General features: G+C 40.0%; 1 protein-coding gene across 2 annotated transcripts in view; it reads left to right on the top strand.

Annotated features, from left to right (window-relative positions):
- Positions 1-19,513, top strand: part of Dnajc13 (DnaJ heat shock protein family (Hsp40) member C13) — an 89,646-nt gene that overhangs the window by 1,310 nt on the left and 68,823 nt on the right. For both annotated transcript variants that reach the window (XM_042665875.1, XM_042665874.1), the window contains exons 2-4: positions 7,034-7,114; positions 18,227-18,302; positions 18,954-19,103. In XM_042665875.1, the coding sequence (XP_042521809.1) occupies positions 7,047-7,114; positions 18,227-18,302; positions 18,954-19,103 (294 nt within the window). In that variant the 5' untranslated portion in view covers positions 7,034-7,046. The remainder of the gene's footprint in view (positions 1-7,033; positions 7,115-18,226; positions 18,303-18,953; positions 19,104-19,513) is intronic.

The following is a 19,513-nucleotide window of genomic DNA, read 5'->3' on the forward strand; positions in this document are numbered from 1 at the left end:
CTCCCCCTCCCTCCCTCTCCCTCTCCCCCACTCCCTCTCCCTCCTTCCCTCCCGCTCCTTCCCTCCCTCCCCTTGCCCCTTCCTCCCCTCTCTCTCCCCCCCTTTCTCCCTTCCCCCCTCCCTCTTTTTTTCTCTCTCTCTCCTCCAAATCGAGTTATTCTGCCCTTCTCCACCCCTCCAACCCCCAGGCTTCTTTTTGCAAGGAAGTTTTTTTTTTTTTTTTAATACAGTAGCCTTTCCTTGGCTGCGGTGATTTCATCTCTGAGTGGGGGTTGGTTGAAGTACAGCCCAACAGACCTGCTGGCTGGCTGTTAAAGGCATGTTGGAGACTTAACTACACTCGAAAGTGACATCTGTTTAAAACAGACAAAAGTCCCCCAGCTGTAGGGTGTGCAGCTTGCCACTTGTTTGGAAAACTTTTTATTGGTTGCTTCCTGCAGGATTCAGGTGTGGGGGGGTGGGGGGATGGAGAATACGGATAAAATCTCCCCTTAGCATAGCAGTGGTCTCCACCTAACATAAGTGGTCTTCCCCCAAGGGGATGATTTCTCCCTTCTTTCTCTCTGCCTTTCCCCATTTTATTTTTCCTTGTATCCTCCTCCCCCTCCAAGCAGGATCTTAATTGACACTTTAGCATCTTCTGTGAAGGACTTTATACACCAGAATTAGTTTGAACCTTTTGGGTGACTTGTGTTCGAAAAGTGGTTAAATATCAGAATCTCTCTTCAGGATCTCTTCCTAATGATTGTCTTTTTTTTTGGTGGGTGGGGGGGCAGTTAACAGTATTTTCTCCCTCACTTTATAAACCTCATAGATTTGTAGGTTTGAACCTACTGTCCATAGGGTGTCAGGAAACTGCTCACTGTGGTCAGATTCTTTAGTATATTACCAGTAATCTGCAAGTCTGTGAGTATTTGCAAAAAGGGAATTTATAGAAACTGCATGGTCAGAAATTCAGTATCCTGAAAATTCTGGATTCAACAGTTCTGGAGTTTCTGGGAAATTTGCTTCATTGTTTGATTTAATTTTGCTTGTAACATTAAAATCTTGTTAATTTTTTATTTAAAATATCATGTGAAACAATATTTCAGTCATTATTGGTCCAAAGTGATTTGGGCTATTAATATCATGATGCATTCAGGAAGCATAAGTCCTTGTTTGGAAAACATTGCATTTATACTCCTTTGAAAACAGGAAGCAGAACACATTAGGGAGGAAAAAAGAATCCGAGCCTTCTTAAGAAATAGGAATGTAAAGAACCTTAAAGCTAGAGTTCATCCAGTTCATGGAAAATACCAGCATTTGTAGTCCACTGAGAGGCTGTGGATACTTCTTTTTAAAGTAGCAATAATGAATAAAAGATGTTCATTATATATATATATAAATAAAACATCATATATAATGTTAATAAGTTTAGTTAGAAACAAGTACTTAACCTAAAAAGTAAGTAGACAAAATAAACATGTCATTAGTGAAAAACATTTATGGAATTGGGAAGAAAGCATGAGTTATTTGCAACAGTTTAGCTTTATCCACATATATATGGAAGCTAATTGTCCTAGTAAACTGTAATAATAGTAACTTTCTTGGAAAAAGGCTGGTAGCTGAGTCTAGTTCTTAACAGATACTATGGAGTTGAAAGAAAAAGGTGTGTTTTAATTTGGTTCCATTCCTCAATTAGTTATATTTGTACAGGTGAATTGGTAGTTTTTGTTGCATGTACTTCCCATTGCTTCTCTGACTGATGTACTAAAGATTAGTAAATTAAGTACTTAAAATGTGCGAAGTCGAAAAGAGGCTATGCAGGAAAACAGAGACACCTTTTTTGTTTTTTGGTCGGTCATGGGACTTGGACTGGGCCTGGGCACTGTCCCTCAGCTCTTCAACTCAAGGTGAGTGTTCTACCACTTGAGCCACTTCTGGTTTTCTGGTGGTTAATTGGAGATAAGAATCTCACAGACTTTCCTGGCTGGGCTGGCTTTGAACGGTGATCCTCAGATCTCAGCCTCCTGAGTAAGAGGCACAATTTTGATTGCTACTACTAGCTTTTGGCCGCAAGTGTTCACTGTAATGTTTGGCAATAAAGGACATTTTTTTGTTGTTGTTGTTGGTCATAGGGCTTAAACTCTGGGCCTGGGCGATGTCCCTCAGCTCTTCAGCTCAAGGCTAGCGGTCTACCACTTGAGCTACAGAACCACTTCTAGTTTTCTGGTGCTTCATTGGAGATGAGAATTTCATGGACTTTCCTGTCTGGGCTGGCTTCAGTGATCCTCAGATCTCAGCTTCCCAAGTAGCTAGGATGAACCAGTGGCACCCAGCTAGAAGAAATACTTTAGAGTTCCTCCTCTTCCTCCCCTTTCTCTATCTCTCCTCTTTGTGCAAGGCTAGCATTCTATCACTTCAGCCATACCTCCACTTCTGGCTTTTCATAGTTACTTAGAAATAAGAGTCTTATGGATTTTACTGCCCTGGCTGGCTTTGAAACATGACCCTCAGATCTCAGCCTCCTTAGCTAGGATGACTAGTGTGATCCACCATTACTTGGTTAAAAGTTCATTTTGATCTGGCAGTCAGTAGAAGGGCTCTAATATTGTAAATTCTAGGTAGTTATTTGGAGAAGCTTTTTTTAGTTCTAAGTTTTTTTTTTTTTTTTGGTCGGTCATGGTTCTTGAACTCTGGGCCTGAGCGCTCTCCCTCAGCTCTTTAGCTCAAGGCTAGCGCTCAACCACTTCAGCCACAGTGCCGCTTCCAGCTTTTTCTGCTTATGTGGTGCTGAGGAATGGAACCCTGGGTCTTATACATGCAAAGTAGGCACTCTACCACCTTCCCAGCCTCCAAGTTGCTATTACCACTGGTTTTCTTATTCTCTAGCGCTGAGTTCAAATTCTTAAACAAGTTGAGGAGCCTAAGCCAGGGTGTATTGAAACCTTAATTTGTGGTCAGTTGATGATTATTTTAAGAATTGTACATGCATTAATTTGTTGTTCATTAGAAGGATATACTACTTCCACCTGTATTTGACACATACGTTAGAACAAAAATTAAAAAGTGAGCTGTGTAACAATGACTTGGGTATAATTCTGGCTATTCAGGAGGCTGGGATCACAGGATCTTGGTTTGAGGCCAGCATGGTCAAGAAAAGTCTGAGAAAAAAAAAAAAAGGAAAAGGGCTGGGAAGGTGGCTCAGTGGTAGAGCGCTTGCCTTGCATGCCTGAGGCCCTGAGTTCGATTTCTCAGCACCACATAAGCAAAAAGAAAAAAGCCAGAAGTGGGGCTATGGCTCAAGTGGTAGAGCGCTAGCCTTGAGCTGAAGAGCTGAGGGACAGCGCCCAGGCCCAGAGTTCAGGCCCCACCACCGGACCCCCCTCCCAAAAAAAAAAAAGGAAAAGTCTGAGAGACTCCCATCTCTAACTAGTAAAATGTTGGACTGGAGGCGTGGTCAAATCACCAAGCAGGTTTGAAGGCCTGCCTGCGTTCAGGCCCCAGTTTGTTTATTGCTAGATAGTAAACCAGTAAAGAAATTTATAATGAATGCATGAGTGCACCCCTGTAGTCCCACCTACTTTGGAGACTGAGCCAGGAGGAGTGTTTGAGCTCAGGAGTCCAGCCTGGATTACATACTGAAACACTATCTTTAGTAACAAAGCTACCACCTGAAAGGAGGGTTAAAGTTCTCCTGTGCTTCCTGTATACAGTGCATCCAATTTAAAACAGTTTAAGTATAACGTTTTTTGGTTGGTCATAAGGCTTGAACTCAGGGCCTGGGTGCTGTTCCTGAACTCTTATCAGCTCAAGGTAAGCGCTCTACCACTTGAGCCACAGTGCCACTTGCAGGTTTCTGGTGGTTTGTTGGAGATAAGAATCTCACGGACATTCTGACCTGGGCTGGCTTTGAACCGTGATCCTCAGATCTCAGCCTCCTGAGTAGCTAGGAAGACTGGTGTGAGCCACCAGCACCCAGCATGTTATTCTCAGTCTTTACCAGAGAAATAGTTCTTCCTCCTGTATTTTCTTGAGATGTAGCTGTACAAGGAAGTGCTTCATAAATTTTTCCCATCATATGAGTGTGTCTATCATATTTTTAGATGCGGCTTCACAGTGTAGTAGGTAAATAACATTTTTCCACTGCAGGAGAGTTTGACCAGTCAAGGCAAAGTCAGTACTTCCCTAGTGGTGCATGCCTGTAGTCCCTAGTCACTCAGGAAGTGGAGATAGGAGAATTGCAGTTCTAGGCCAGCTGTGGCAAGAATTGACTGAGATGCTATCTCAAAAAGAAGCCAGATGTGGTGGAGAATGTCTCTAATTCCTTGGGAGATCAAGGCGAGCAGGAGGAAGATACTGATCCAAGGCCAGCCGGAGCAAAAAGCAGAAGACTCTATCTGAACAACAAACTAATTAAAACAAAAGCAAGATGGAGGTGTGATTTAATTGTTAGAGCACTTGCCCAGCAAGCACAGAAGCCCTGAATTCAGTCTCCAGTGTTGCCAAAAACAAACTTAGTTTTCCTTAAACATATAAAAAAATTTCACCTACCGCCAAGTTAAAAGAACTTTCCAGGAGGCACACATACTCCTACCTCCAAGACTTTCACACTAACATTTAAACTATATTTGCTGTAAGACAGGTGTGTTTATCTTTGTATCTACTCAACAATCCTTCCCAGTTTGATGCATTTCAAGACCAGCTCATGTTTTTAATTCTTTTTTTTTTTTTTGGTCCAGTCGTCGAACCTGAACTCTGGACCTGAGTGCTGTCCCTCAGCTCTTCAGCTCAAGGCTAGCGCTCTACCCCTTGAACCACAGTGCCACTTCCAGCTTTTTTCTTTTTGCTTATGTGGTGCTGAGGAATCGAACCCAGGGCCTCAGTGCATGCAAGGCAAGCACTCTACCACTGAGCCACCTTCCCAGCCCCATGTTTTTAATTCTTTACTTGAGAGCAGAGCTAATTATGAGCAGAGTAAATTCTATTCTTAAGAGACCAAGTGAGAAATTAGTTATCTTACTCTGTCTCCCAAATGGTTACATTTTCATCAAAATCACTTCCAGCTGAGTGTATAAAGTAAGTGCTGTAAACAGAATATCCTTGTTCAATTCCAGTTTTCTTATTCGCTAATTGTCCTATTTTTCTGAGTGTGTATTCTTTCATCCATGGCTATATGAGTGTTCTGAGTTTCATCTAACCCAAGCCTTGTGCACATACTTAATCTTGCTGAGCGGGCGGATTCTTCTGCTCATTTGGTGACTGTAGGCTGCCCGAAGCTCTGCCTGTCCTGCTGTGTTCAGTTGTCAGTCTGATGTCAGCTCCTGACTGGGCCTTCCAGTCTTGAGATTTTGTGTCAGATTCATGCATTGTCCTAGATCCTGATTTTATTCATAAATGATTGTAAGTGGATGCCAGCGTTACTGCCAGTAATAAAGACTGTTAAGACACTTACTAGAAAGCAAGAAACAGTGAATTGCACAAGGGGACTCTAGCCAAGATGCCCATTGCCCTGGATTTTACTCTGTGTGTGTGTGTGTGTGTTCCCAAGGATTGAACCCAGAGCCTTCTGCAGTCGAGCTAAGCACTGTACCACTGAGCTACATTCCCACCTCTTTTAAAACATACTTAAAAACTTCTTGCTACATAGCCAAAGCTGACCTGAAACTCTTGGTCCTTCTGCCTTAGGCTGTTCTTTAGCTGGGACTACAGGTGTTTGCTCCCACACCTTCCTAAATTGGGTTTTTTTTTTTTTTTTTTTTAACCCTCGTACAATTCTATTAAAAGAACCACCCGAGAAGTGGCAAAAACAAAGACAGCTCTGGTGATGTAATATTAGGATATAGAATGGAAAACAAGTAAGGCTGACTTGAAATATTTGGAGATGCCTTCAATGAAATAAAGGGCCTGTGAACTTGAGGTTTTTCTCATCCAAGTAAGCAGTGTAGGTCCTTGAGAATTTGAAATGGGGTTCCATCACGGGTTTGAAGGAGACTGAAATTTAAGTGATGAGTGGCAGAATGGCAAAGCCCAACAACACAGCTAACTACCAAGAGCTCATCCCACAATTTACATGGGTTTTTGGTTCTCTCTAGCTATTGCTTGATGTTTGAGCTTCTCAATACTAGAAATTCAACAAGATTTGCCACTATGGATCATGGAAATTAATGGTGGCTTAGAGGATTTTGTTGATAAGCAGTGATATCTAAACCACTTTTAGGGCTTATTAAAAATATGTAGAGGAGCAAGATGCAGTAGCTCACATCTATAATCCCAGCCACCTAGGAAGCAAAGGTGTGGAAGATCATGATTTGGGGGGCCAGTCCAGTCAGAAAGTTCACCAAGACAGCATCTCAACAAATAACATGGACATGGTGGTGCAAGTCTATGATCCCAGTTGGATGAGACGTGTATGGGTCCTGGTCTAAGATTGGCCCTGGGCAAAAACTCTGAGACCTTCTCTGAAAAATAGCTAAATCCAAAATGGCTGGAAGTGTGACTGAAGTGTGGATTAGACGTATAAGAAGGTATTGATCTGCGCAGATATTTTACATTTCTTACTCTGCGCATGCATGACTTCCATAATGGGGAAATTATTATTTGTAAATCGTTACTTACCCTTCTGAAACATAACAGTGACAGCCATCTTGCCAGCAAGCGGCTCAGCAGAAACCTAGGATTAATTTTGATGTCTCTGGCAAACGTTCTTCAGTGTTGTTGGGCGCTGGGAGATGCTTTCATCTGGCATTTCTTACTACTTTCCACGCTCAGAGGCTGCTGACTGAGAGCAGTTCTGCTCCTTAGGCAGCCCAGGATGCTGAAGAAGAGACGTGATTGAGGGACAATCACAGAATGGTGCTTATGTCCAGGAGGCAGAGAACAGATGGTCTTGCAGGTTGTGTGTGTGTGTGAAAGAGAGAGTGAGAGAAAGAGACACAGAGACAGGAGGGAGGGGGAGAGAGGGAGAGGATGAGAATTATTTGTGGTGTGACAGGAAAAAAAATTGAGCAACTGTGACACTGTATTAACTAGACCCACACTTTTTATTTTCCAGGTTTCAGCACAAAATGAACATAATTAGGGAAAATAAGGATTTGGCTTGTTTCTACACAACGAAACATTCATGGAGGGGAAAGTAAGTACTCCCGTTGGCTTTATTTCTTTCTGCTTCTGTCAAGTTACCATCTGAACACTACTGTCTTTCAGCATCCCGAATAATGCACAGTAACCCAGTAGTGCTGTTTAGCTCTTCCCTTCTGAAAAGCATATGTGTGTATTTTAAGTGCAAATGCTACACTTAGAATAAATTATTGTTCTTTTTTTTCTCTTGACATTTCCGTATCTGCTCTGGAACAGAGTAGTTTTAGGTTTTTGTTGTTGTTTTTGTTGCTGGTCCTAGGGCTTGAACTGAGGGTCTAGGGTGCTGTCCCTGAGCTTTTTTGCTCAAGGCGAATGCTCTATCACTTGAGTCATGGTGCCACTTCCAGCTTTTTGGTGGTTAATTGGAGATAAGAGTCTCATGGACTTTGCTGCCAAGGTTGGCTTCAGTTCTCAGTTCTCAGCCTTTTGAGTAGCTAGAACTACAGGCATGAACCACAGCTGCCTGATAGGAAGGAGTCTTTTCAGAAGTGAAAAGTAGGCATTAAAAGGAAAGAACTAGTTAGCCATTTTGGGTTGCTATCAGTGTTGAGGTTAACCAGTAGTGGCAGATTTGTTAAGTCTGCAACTTCATTAACCACATTTGAGCCTGCGTGCAATAAACACGTTTTCATATCTACTTGACTCTTGAAAGAAGTATCCTATTCACTGTAGAGAGGCTTGTAACCTATACTAAAAATTTTAAATTGGGTTCGATTACTTTATTTATGGTATAAATGCTTCTGTTTCCTCTGTTAGTTGGATGCTGATTCCTTCCCCATAGTGTTGTAAAGATTCGATGAAGTGGAGTAAATAAAGGTTTCTAAATCTACTTTGTGTGTTTGATGAATGGCATCCATGTACCTATAGAACTAGAGTTCTGGTCCTTTTGAGTGGTAATGGATAAAATGAGTATGTCATTCATTGGTGAATAGGTTTGCTAACTTATTCTAAATCAAGCCACAAGGAAAAATGTGGCATATGTATGTGCATAGCTTTTGGTTTTCTTTCTTTTTCTTTTTAAAATTTACTTTATTGTTGTTATAGAGGTGATGTATAGAGGGGTTACATGTACATAAGTCAGGTAATGAGTACATTTCCTTTCATACAGTGTCATCTATTCCCTCACTCTCTCCCAGTGCCTCCCTCCCATCTCCACCCACAGGTTGTATAGTTCACCTTTATCAATGTCCAGCGAGCTCTGCTGCTGCACTTTTTCACCCTTTTTCCCTTGAGTTTGTTCGTATTCCTAACTCTCCATTTTTAGTTGGGACAGAATGTGCCAGCCTCTTAGAGTGAGTGGTACACCACTCACACCTTGAACCCTTAGTGTTTAGTGGTAGATTACCCTGATCATCATACCATAATGCAATTTTAATGTGTATTACATACTGATACACTGATTTTCAAAACAATTTACTGTAATACCTCTTGTGAGTTTGCCAGTAATTGTGATCATCTGGAAACTTTAAAAACTCCATCTTAGGGAATAGTGACTAATGCTTACTAATGCTTAATATAATCATTTTATTTCCTCTTCTTTTTTTTTTTTTTTTTTGTAACAGTTTGAAGCAGAACTGTTTCTGTGCTCTTAGGACAATTCCTTTTTTTTTTTTTTTTTTTTGTTCGGTGGTGGGGCTTGAACTGTGGACTTAGGTGCTGTCACTCAGCTCTTCACCTCAAGGCTAGCACTTGAGCCACAGTGCCACTGCTGGTTTTCTGGTGGTTCATTGGAGATAAGAGTTTGATGGCTTTTCCTGCCCGGGCTGGCTTTGAACCGTGATCCTCAGATCTCGGCCTCCTGAGTAGCTAGGATTACAGACGTGAGCCACCAGCACCCGGCTTGAAACTTTTTTGTATGTTTTTTTTGTTTTTTTTTTTTTTTTGGGTCTGGTCATGGGGCCTGAACTCTGGGCCTGGGCGCTGTCCCTCAGCTCTTCAGCTCAAGGCTAGCACTCTACCACTTGAGCCACAGCACCACTTCGGCTTTTTTCTTATGTGGTGCTGAGGAATTGAACCCAGGGCCTCAGGCATGCAAGGCAAACACTCTACCACTGAGCCACCTTCCCAGCCCCCTCATACTTTCCTAAGTATGAAATTCCTTTTTTTTTTTTAGCATATTGGTGTAATGATGAAACATCACCACTGTTAGGATACTTTCAGCACCCAGAAAGTACTTCCTCTAAAAGCTGCTATAAGCAGTGGCAGTTTTTCCTCTTGCCCTTCCCTTCCTAGCATTTGGCTGGCACTCTCTGCTTTCTGTCTCTGGATTTGACTTTGGAACATGTCATAGAGATGTAACGTTACAGAACACGGCCTTCTGTGAATGCTTCTTCCCCACTGTGTTTTCAAGCTTCATCCATGCTGTAGCATGTGGCTGTACTTCATTGTATTACCACATAGTATTTCATTGGATGGATGGATGTGTCATGTCTTGTGTGTTCATTCATCAATAGGCATTTGTATTACTTCTGCTTTTTAAATATTGGGAGTAATGCTCCATGAATGTCCATGTAGGAGCGTTTGGAAGAATCTACATTTCTAATTCTCTTTGGCACATACATATTTTCACACCTAGGAGGGTTTATACTTGATGGCTTATCTGATAACTCTGTGGCATTACATTGCCAGCATCAAATGTATGAAAGCTCCAATTGCTCTTCATTTGTTTGTCTGTCCTGTTCTGACCATTTTCTATTGTGGATATGAACTAGTATCTCGTTGTGATTTTCACTCTCAATTCTCTAATGACCAGTGATGTTGAGTATCTTTCCATGTGTTCCCTTGGCTGGTTCTATAAATTCTTTGGTGGAATGTCTTTCAGATCCTCTGTGCTCATGTTTACATTAGTTGTTGTTTTTTTGATTGTAGAAGTGCATGAATTCTTGATTCTGAATACAAATCTCCTATTTAATGTGTGATTTATAAATAGTTTCTTCAGTGTTGCAATGGTCTTTTCCCTGTCCTTGTGATATTTAATGAAGTTTGTAATTTTATAATTATAATTTTGTATGAAAATGTAATTTTGATGAAATCTAACCTATCTACTTCTTTTGCCACTGTGCTTCTGGTGGTATCATTAATGGTAGAAACCATTATCTAATCTTAAAGGCACACAGACTTACTCCTACATTGTCTTCTAGTTTTATAACTTTAATTTTGAGATAATTTCTGTATGTTGGCATGAACCAAGGATTTACATTCACTTCTTTGTATGTAGACATCTAGTTATACCTGCATCATTTGTTTAAAGGAGTTGTTTTGAGATCTTGTCAAAATCATTTTTACTATGAATGTGGCTCTTAATTCAATTCCAGTGATCCTAAATGCGCACCTATCCTTAAGCCAGTACCATATTGCTTTGATTACTGTATCTTTGAGCTGTTTTGACATTGAGAAACAGGAGTCTACAACTTGGTTCTTTCTCAAGATTACTTTGACTATTTTCAGTTTCTTTTATTTCTGTAGGAATTTCTTAGTGAGTTGGTAGCTTAACAACAAAAAAAAACCAGCTGGGATTTTAATAAGGAATGTATTGAATCTGTAGGCCAATTAGAGGAGTATTGCTGTTGTAGTAGTATTAACTTTTCTGGTACACGCACACGAGGTCTTTCCACTTATTTGGATATTATTAACTTTCAACAGTGTTTTGTTATTTTCAGGGTTCAAACCTTTAATCTTTTAGCTTCTTCCTGAAGGCATTTACATTTTCCAGATAGTAATGGTTATTTCATTGTACATGTATATTATTATTATCATTAATTGGTGGTACCAGAGTTGAAATTCCAGGCCTCAGGCTTGCTAGACTGGAATTCTACTTAAGCCACATATCCAGCCCTATTTCTTGCTGGGTCTTTTCCCTTTTTATTTTTGCTTGTAGTAGTGAGGCTTGAACTCAGGGCCTCATGCTTTCGAAGTTTTCTTGCTCGTGACTGGTTAATTGGAGATGAGTCTCCTAGACTTTTCTGCCCCTAGACTTTTCTGCCCCGGCTGGTCCAAACCCTGACCCTCTAGATCTCAGTCTTCTAAGTAGCTAGGATAATGTGTATGAGCCACTGGGTATCTAGCTAGTCATTTTCAAGATACAGTCTCATGATAGGCATCATCTTTAAGAGATACTGTGCCCATGTACGCGGTGCTAATTGGTCCTAACATTTTTTTTGTGTGTGCCAGTCTTGGGGCTTGAACTCAGGGCCTGGGTGCTATTCCCCAGCTTTTTTGTGCTCAAGCCTAGCACTCTACAACTTGAGCCACAGCTCCACTTTCAGCTTTTTTTGGGTGGCTACTTAGAGATAAGAATCTCATGGACTTTTCCTGCCCAGACTGGTTTCAAACTGCAGTCCTCAGATCTCAGTCTGGTAAGCAGCTAGGATTACAGGTGTGAGCTACTAGTACCTGCAACCAGCCCAACTTCCAGCCCTGACATTTCAGGAAGATGTTTCTGATGATGGCAGTGAAGATGAAAACATTCTTTCTCTTCATATGCCTAACTTAGAGATATCGGATGTCCAGATGTTTCCCTCAAAGGTAAATAAATACTTTTGAACCATTTCAGCTTTGACAAAGTCTCCGTTGTGTCTTGCTTTGTGGCCTCCGCACATGTTGGCTAATGTAAATCCATCCCCTCTAAGTACAGCCTCCTTGCCTGGCCAAGGAACTTTTCTTGCAGTTGTCTTTTTGTTTCCTCTTGCAAACAGATAATTTATGTTTGTCTAAGAGGAGCAAGGAAGGGGACTAGACCTTGGGGAGGGAGAAACCCTTTGCTTTCATGAAAGCAAAATTTCCTTTTTGGCCTAAGAAAGCCATTTCAGGCAGGAAGGAAGGTGCAGATGTTGCAGTTAAAGCAGAAGTGAAGATTCACTGTGGAAAATTTCAAAGTAATAGAAGTTCTTAATTTTCTTGAGATGGGAATTCCAAATACTTCCATATTGGCATGCTTTAATTATGGCATTTGCTCTGAATGTAAGTAGCAATCTAGATTCTGAACAAGTTTTTATGACAGCACTTTAGGATAAATGGTAATCAGTCTATGGCATTCAATAACAGGTGTTCATGATGTTTTTAGTCTATATTTATTGACAGTCTATGAAATGATATGTACAGCGGAGATTAGAGCAAGTGAAGCCAGTGTGTTTGGATGCTTTCTTACAGATAGAACGAGAGTTGAGAAGGTATCAGTCATAACCTTGTGGTAGGTGTTTCAGCTCTCGGCACTGCCTGCCATCTTCTGTACCTCACAGGAGTTCACCCTTAATCCTCAGGCAGTCTGGAACTTAAACATCTTCCATGCGGAAGTACGAACTGGACCACATCTTTATAGAAGCATTGCATTCTAGATGCAGCGGTGCGCTAAGAACTAGCTCTCCGACCTGGAAGAGATAGCATTGCATTCTAGAATGGAAGCCCATAATGTCCGATGGTACATAGAATGGCTCTGAAATTGTTCCATGAGAAGTAGAGCATCTTCCTTGTTTAGTAGGGTAGATGTTCGTAGAGTATGTCCTCTCTTTCCTCCTTTCTCTTTCCTTAGGAATACACTTTTTTTTTTGTCTTGTCTTTTTTGGTATTGAAGATCGAACCCAGGACATCATACTTGCTAGGCAAGCGCTTTGCCACTGAGTTACGTCCCAGCCCAGGAATACACCTTTTTTTTTTTTTTTTTTGCCGGTCATGGGGCCTGAACTCAGTCTGGGCGCTGTCCCCCAGCTCTTCAGCTCAAGGCTAGTGCTCTGCCACTGGAGCCACAGCGCCACTTTTTCTGCTTATGTGGTACTGAGGAATTGAACCCAGGGCCTCATGCATGCAAGGCAAGCACTCTACCGCTGAGCCACCTTCCTAGCCCCAGGAATACACTTTTGATCAGAGTAGAACCTCTTAGGTGAACATGGATTTGTAGCCACACCAGAGGATTGTGGTGATAACAGCCCAGATGAATGACTGGTTTGCCCATTCATTTTGTTCTATGTTTTAAATATGAGCTTGCTATAAAGTAGTCATGGCTGTGGGAGGAATATTTATGTTGTGACACTAATTATTTTTAATTTTTGCCAGTCCTGGAACTTGAACTCAGAGCCTGGGCACTGTCCCTGAGCTGGTTTTGCTCAAGGCTAGTGCTCTACCACTTGAGCCACAGAGCCACTTCTGGCTTTTTTCTTCTGTGTATGTGGTACTAAGGAATGGAACCCAGGGTTTCATGCATGCAGCCCTAATTCTTATTAATAAACTTATTGTAGTGGACTTTGGGATCTCTTCTTTTCCACCATTATTCAACTAGTAGAACAATAGCAACCAGAAGAGCTAATGTTTTTTGGCTGCTTATCGGTGGGCCAGGCATGTGGGTTTCTTCTTAACACTCACATTATGTGATGATATGTGTATTATCACACTGCTCAGATGCAGAAACACACTTAGAGCTGTGAGACGAGGTATGGGAGAGGACACAGCTGGTGAGCAATCCAGGTGGCATTTGGATACAGACAATGTGTCTTAACCACTAAGCCACAGTGCTCCCTTTAATGGTGCTCACCAGTGATCTCCTGCCTTCGAGAGGATTTGTAATTCAGTTGTCCTTAATTCCTTACCAGATGGAATACAATTTTAGTTAAGTAGTGAGATTTTAAAATTTTAGTAACAAAAGGAACAACCACAATCATAGATTTTGTGTGGATCCTAAAGGTTTTAGTAGCCAAAACCTACCTTCAGATGGTTGAAGGAACTCTGGTGAGTGCGCTACAAAGGAGGAAGAATTCACCATGAAGATGTGAATGGTGAAAGAATTAGGTGTGGACTGTTTGAAGCTGAAAGAACTTGGACAGATTTGTAATGATTTCATTGGCAGATTTGTAGTGATATATATATATATTTGCCTTAGTGCTGACCAATATCTGATGGTATCAGAATACCTGATGGTATCCGTAGAAGGAAGTGAATAGAATTGTTCATAGGGAAGATTAGTTCTTTCCCTTATCAGTAGCGAACAACAAAAATCAGCCAACCTTGATACTCCAAAAGTTTTAAGCTGTATGTTATGGCACCTAGGCTGGGTGACATAAAAGGCTTCCTCCTACTCTGATTAGATCTGTTTGGCTCTTTTAGGGCCCTTCATTGAGCTGAGGACTTCGAACTTTAAAAGTAGTGCACACAGGTCTTATGACCTCAAGAGTTTGAGAACCATTGCTTTATACTCAGCATGAACTATTTTGTTAGTGTTTATCAAAAGCAAGTGATGCTTTCTGTTATAAGAAAAACTAAGCAATAATGGGTTTTCACTGTAGAAGAGTAGGATGTTGTGATGTTAACCCAATATTTTTGTGGTAGCTCTTTGTATTGACACATGTATATTTCTAACTGATATAAGCTGGTTAAGCATTCAGATCTTTGAGATGAACTTTGAGACAGTAATTGACAAAAATTCCGGCTGGTAGTACTTTGAAATTCATTGCAGATGTCTGAGGCAAGTAGTAATAGAATGTTGGAGGAAACACTTTTAAAGGACTGCTTATTTATTTATTTTTGTCATGGGGCTTGAACTCTGGGGCTTGGGTGCTTTCCCTGAGCTATTCAGCTCAAGGCAAGCACTCTACCACTTGAGCCACAGCACCACTTCTGGTATTCTGGTGGTTCATTGGAGATAAGAGTCTCACAGACTTTCCTTACCTTGGCTGGCTTTGAACTGTAATCCTTAGATCTCAGCCTCATGAGTAGCTAGGATTACAAGCATGAGCCACAGGTGCCCAACAAGCACTGTTTCTTATTCACTGCCAAATTATCAAAAGCTCAGTGTTAGACTCTTATTTAAATATTGGATCAGTCTAGGAAATACCTAATGCAGTTCTGATCTAGGTAAATGTTAAATTTCTTTTCTCAAAAGGAGAAAGTGATCACATCAAAAAAAAAAAAATCATGGTATAAAAATTGTTTTGAAGGTGGGGCCCTGGTGGCTCACGCCTGTAATCCTAGCTACTCAGGAGGCTGAGAGCTGAGGATCCCGGTTCAAAGCCAGCCCGGGCAGGAGAGACCGTGAGACTCCTATCTCCAATAAACCACCAGAAAACCGGAAGTGGCGCTGTAGCTCAAGTGGTAGAGCACTCGCCTTGAGCTGAAGAGCTGAGAGACAGCGCCCAGGCCCAGAGTTCAAGTCCCACGACTGACCAAAAAAAAAAAAAAATTGTTTTGAAGAAGAAAGTATTCATAAAGGCTAGAAAATTTAAAGATGTAGCATTTTTGTCTGCAGAAAATAGATGCAGAGGTATATTTATTTTGATAAGTTACAGTTTTTGTCTATTAAAAAACCTAAGTGCTTTAAATATGGACAATACCGCTAATCAGAAAAATGTAAACTAAGCTACATGATATATAATTCCTGATATCAATAAGAAATGACATATATATATATATATATATATATATATATATTAAAAAGCCTAATGATAACAAGTCCCAGTGAAGATGTAGCGACAAGGGAACCCTTATACTATTGATAGGAATGTAAATTAGTGCAGTCATTATTGAAAACCATATGAAGGGTCTCAAAAATTAAAAACGGAAGTACTATATGATCCAGAAATCCTACGATTGGGTATAAATGCAAAGGGAAAACAAAATCTAAAGGAAATAAAAAGACATGCAGTCTTGTTTGTTGTAGACTTATCCACAGTAGCTAAGAAATGGAAGCATTCTGAGTGGCCATTAACTGATGGATGCATAAGGAGAATGTGGCACATATATACAGTACTCACTCAGCATACAAGACAACGAAACCATGTTGTTAGTGACATAGATGCAACCGAAGGTCAAAATAAGCCCAGCATGAGCTTACTGATAGGTGGAGTCTTTTTTTTTTGGGTCCGGTCGTGGGGTCTGAACTTCTGGGCCTCAGCTCTTTTAGCTCAAGGCAAGCACTCTACCACTTGAGCCACAGCACCACTTCCGGCTTTGTTCTTTTTGCTTATGTGGTGCTGAGGAATCGAACCCAGGGCCTCATGCATGCAAGGCAAGTGCTCTACCACTGAGCTACCTCCCCAGCCCTGATAGGTGGAGTCTTGAAAAATTGTTCTTATAAACTTGAAAGTAGAATGGTGGTTACCTTAGGTCCGTGAAGTGGGGGACACGTGGACATGGAGAAAGATTGATCACTTTTTGTGCTTAGTAAGAAGTTCTGGGGGGTGGGGACATAGCACATGCACCAGACTCTGGGTCCCATCCCTACCACCACCCAAAAAACTTCCTAGTATGTTGTTATACAGCAGAGTGTATCTAGTTAAAGGTAACACACTGTTAATTTTTTAAAAAGCTACAAGAAAAGTTTAAATGTTTCCTAATAAAGAGATGATAAATGTCTGAAGGAATGGATACGTTTTAACTGGACTTGAGCTTTAAAGTTGTATACATACAGTTTTTATGTGTTAGTTAAAAATAAACTTTGTAAGTATGGATCTTAGGGGCTTAGATGTGGCGGAGAAGATTGGAAAAAGAAGTAGAAGAAAAAGATTTTCTTAACTGATCCTCATGCATATCATAGCAGTTAGCATTAGGGGCCTGTCAGGCATTACATTATATTAGTTTTGGTATATGTGTGGTGGTGGTCTGGTTTTTGTTTTTGTTTTTGTTTTTTTTTGCCAGATTTTTTCCAATTGGCTTGAACTCTGGGTTTGGGTACTGTCCCTGAGCTTTTTTGCCCAAGACTAGCGCTATACTGCTTGAGCCATAGCGCCACTTGACTCTTTTTCTGAGTAGTTCATTGGAGATAAGAGTCTTACGGACTTTCCTGCCCTGGCTGGCTTCGAACCGTGATCCTCAGATCTCAGACTCTCCTGAGTAGCCAGGCTTACAAGCGTGAGCACCAGCACCTGGCACATTTTTTTTAGCTTTTACAGAAGAAAAGAAATCCTGTAGTTTCAGGATTGTAAAACACCCAGTGCGAGACTAGAAGATAGAATTTGTGAATTTATACTTCTCTCAAACATTTTGTTGTGTCGTAGTGTTTTGGGTCATATACGCATTGTTTTGGTTCCTGTTAGTGGTTAAGCCTTTGAACTTTTGTGATTTTATAGCTGTTGAGATAAATCCTTGGGTCCCAGTGCTTTGGAGGGTGTAATTCTTTGTTGCTTTCTTAAAGTCTTCTGTGTCATGGTTGATTTTATGCTTAATTTTGAAATTTATCAGCATGGCATTACAGAATTATTTTTACTTATGCATCTTAGGTGGTGAATTTTTTTCTTAATTTTTATGTTTTCTTATCTTAATGTTTTTACCTATTTAAATATTCTGTATTTAAAGTACTAATTCTTCATCTTCAAATGTTTTTCTAATTCAGTGTCCACTTTTATACTTATAAACTCCTCCCTCTTCTAAAGGATTACTGATAATCCAAATGCTTTTCTTATTTATTTATTTTTTATTGTGAAAATACTGTACAGAGGGGTTACAATTACATGGGCAAGGTAATGAGTACATTTCTTATCAAGCATTGTAGCCTCCTCCTTTGTTTCCCCTTCCCATCTCATCCTCCCCCCGCCCCCACCCCCCAAATGCTTTTCTTGTTCAGATATATTACTTTAAGTGAAGGACTTAAGCCATGAAAATTTTGTGTTTGGGGTGTAGCCTTCCTATAGAATTGCAGCAACTAAATGCAATAAGGAGTTGCTCAAGTAGATATCAGAAGGCTAGGCTACGGCTGTGTCTGACCATTGCAAACCATAGTTTTTCCCCTTCCTTCCCATCATAGTTTTGTTGAAAGGATATTTCGAAAGACTGGGTAGTGTACAGTGTCTTTCATTGACATAAAAATTTTCCTTTAACTGTCTTTGTACATCTTCAACTGATAGCTTGTGAACTTGGTCTAGGTTCCATCCATGGGCCATATTTTTCTAGGTAGGAATCTTAATAGTTCACAGTAAAATGAACGATAGGTAGATTTTAATTCTAATAACATTTTAGGACATGAAAAATGTGAGAATGAAATAACAGAAGGGGTGGTTATGGTCAAGATAGTATTCATAAAGGGATATGTTAAAAATGTAGGAATAAACATTCCTTTTGTGTTTGATATCATGTATGTTTTCTTACATGACTTTTTAAGATTAAAGTAAGCACATGTCTCCCTTCACAGGTATAAACGAGTCTTTTCAATTGGAACCCATGCAATTACTACATATAATCCCAATACCTTAGAAGTAACAAATCAGGTAATTATGTTTTTAGCTGTTAAGAGTTTAAAAAAAATTTTTTTTTTGCTGTTAAGAGTTTGTATATAAAAACCTCCTGAATTTTAAAAGCTAGGATAGAACCCATTCACCATTTCCTGAAACCAGTATCTCTGGATACAAATGTCAAATGTGAAAGATGTTTCTGTACTTCTATATCATACTTTGTGCTCAGGACCAAAAATAAAGAAAGATATGGGGGGAGAGGGATATGTTTACATCTAAATTTTCAAGGGTGTAACTTTTGATATATTACTATTGATTGTAGCCATCTGTCTTTATGTGTACTGTTATTTAATACAAGCATAGATTGATTAGTCATACTTCAAGTAACTGGTATAAAATGCTTGTCATGGAACTAGGATTACTTGCTTTTAGGCAAGATTAACTGAACCTGGGTAATAAGTAAACATACTTAAAGATATTCTAACTTAGGCATACTTACAAGTTGTCTTTCCTAGTGGACACAAGTAACCCTAAGACCTTTTTTAATTCTTTTCGCTGTTTTAGACGCTTTATATTAATGTTGGTAATATGGATTTTTGTTGTTTCTTATGACTAACCTTGAGGGAATTTGAATTGTAGAACTGCTTATAAGATATACCTTCTAGACCATCCCTTTCTTCTTACCAGTGGCCTTATGGAGACATTTGCAGCATCAGCCCTGTTGGAAAAGGACAGGGAACAGAGTTCAACCTCACATTTCGTAAAGGCACTGGGAAAAAGTCAGAAACTTTAAAGTTTTCTACAGAGCACAGAACTGAACTCCTTACAGAAGCGTTGGTAAGAAAGGTTCTGTTTCTGAACGAAATCTCCTTTCTTTTTTTTTTTTAATGAAATACTTAGTGATGTTTTCATCTCATACCCATTATGCTTATTTTTTCAATTATATTTTTATTCTCATCCAAGTAGTTGTACAAGAGTTACCATTTAGCAAGTCCATTTATGAATACAGTGCATCTTGATCAGTATTTTTTTGTTTTTTGTTTTCTCATTAACCATTAACTGGATACTGTGAGACATTCACTTTCTTTAACATAAAAACTGGAAGTCTCATATTTAGGATTTTATTAGCTTTTTAAAATGCATGGTCAGGACAAAGCATTGCATGTTTAATCTGTCCTTGTTCATGGATAAAGCTCTATATTCTTTAGATTAAATATGCCCAACCTATAACTTTGATAGTTACCAAG

The sequence above is a fragment of the Dipodomys spectabilis genome, unplaced genomic scaffold, assembly GCF_019054845.1.
Source record: "Dipodomys spectabilis isolate Male_0828 unplaced genomic scaffold, ASM1905484v1 ptg000360l, whole genome shotgun sequence".
NCBI classification, from domain to species: domain Eukaryota; kingdom Metazoa; phylum Chordata; class Mammalia; order Rodentia; family Heteromyidae; genus Dipodomys; species Dipodomys spectabilis.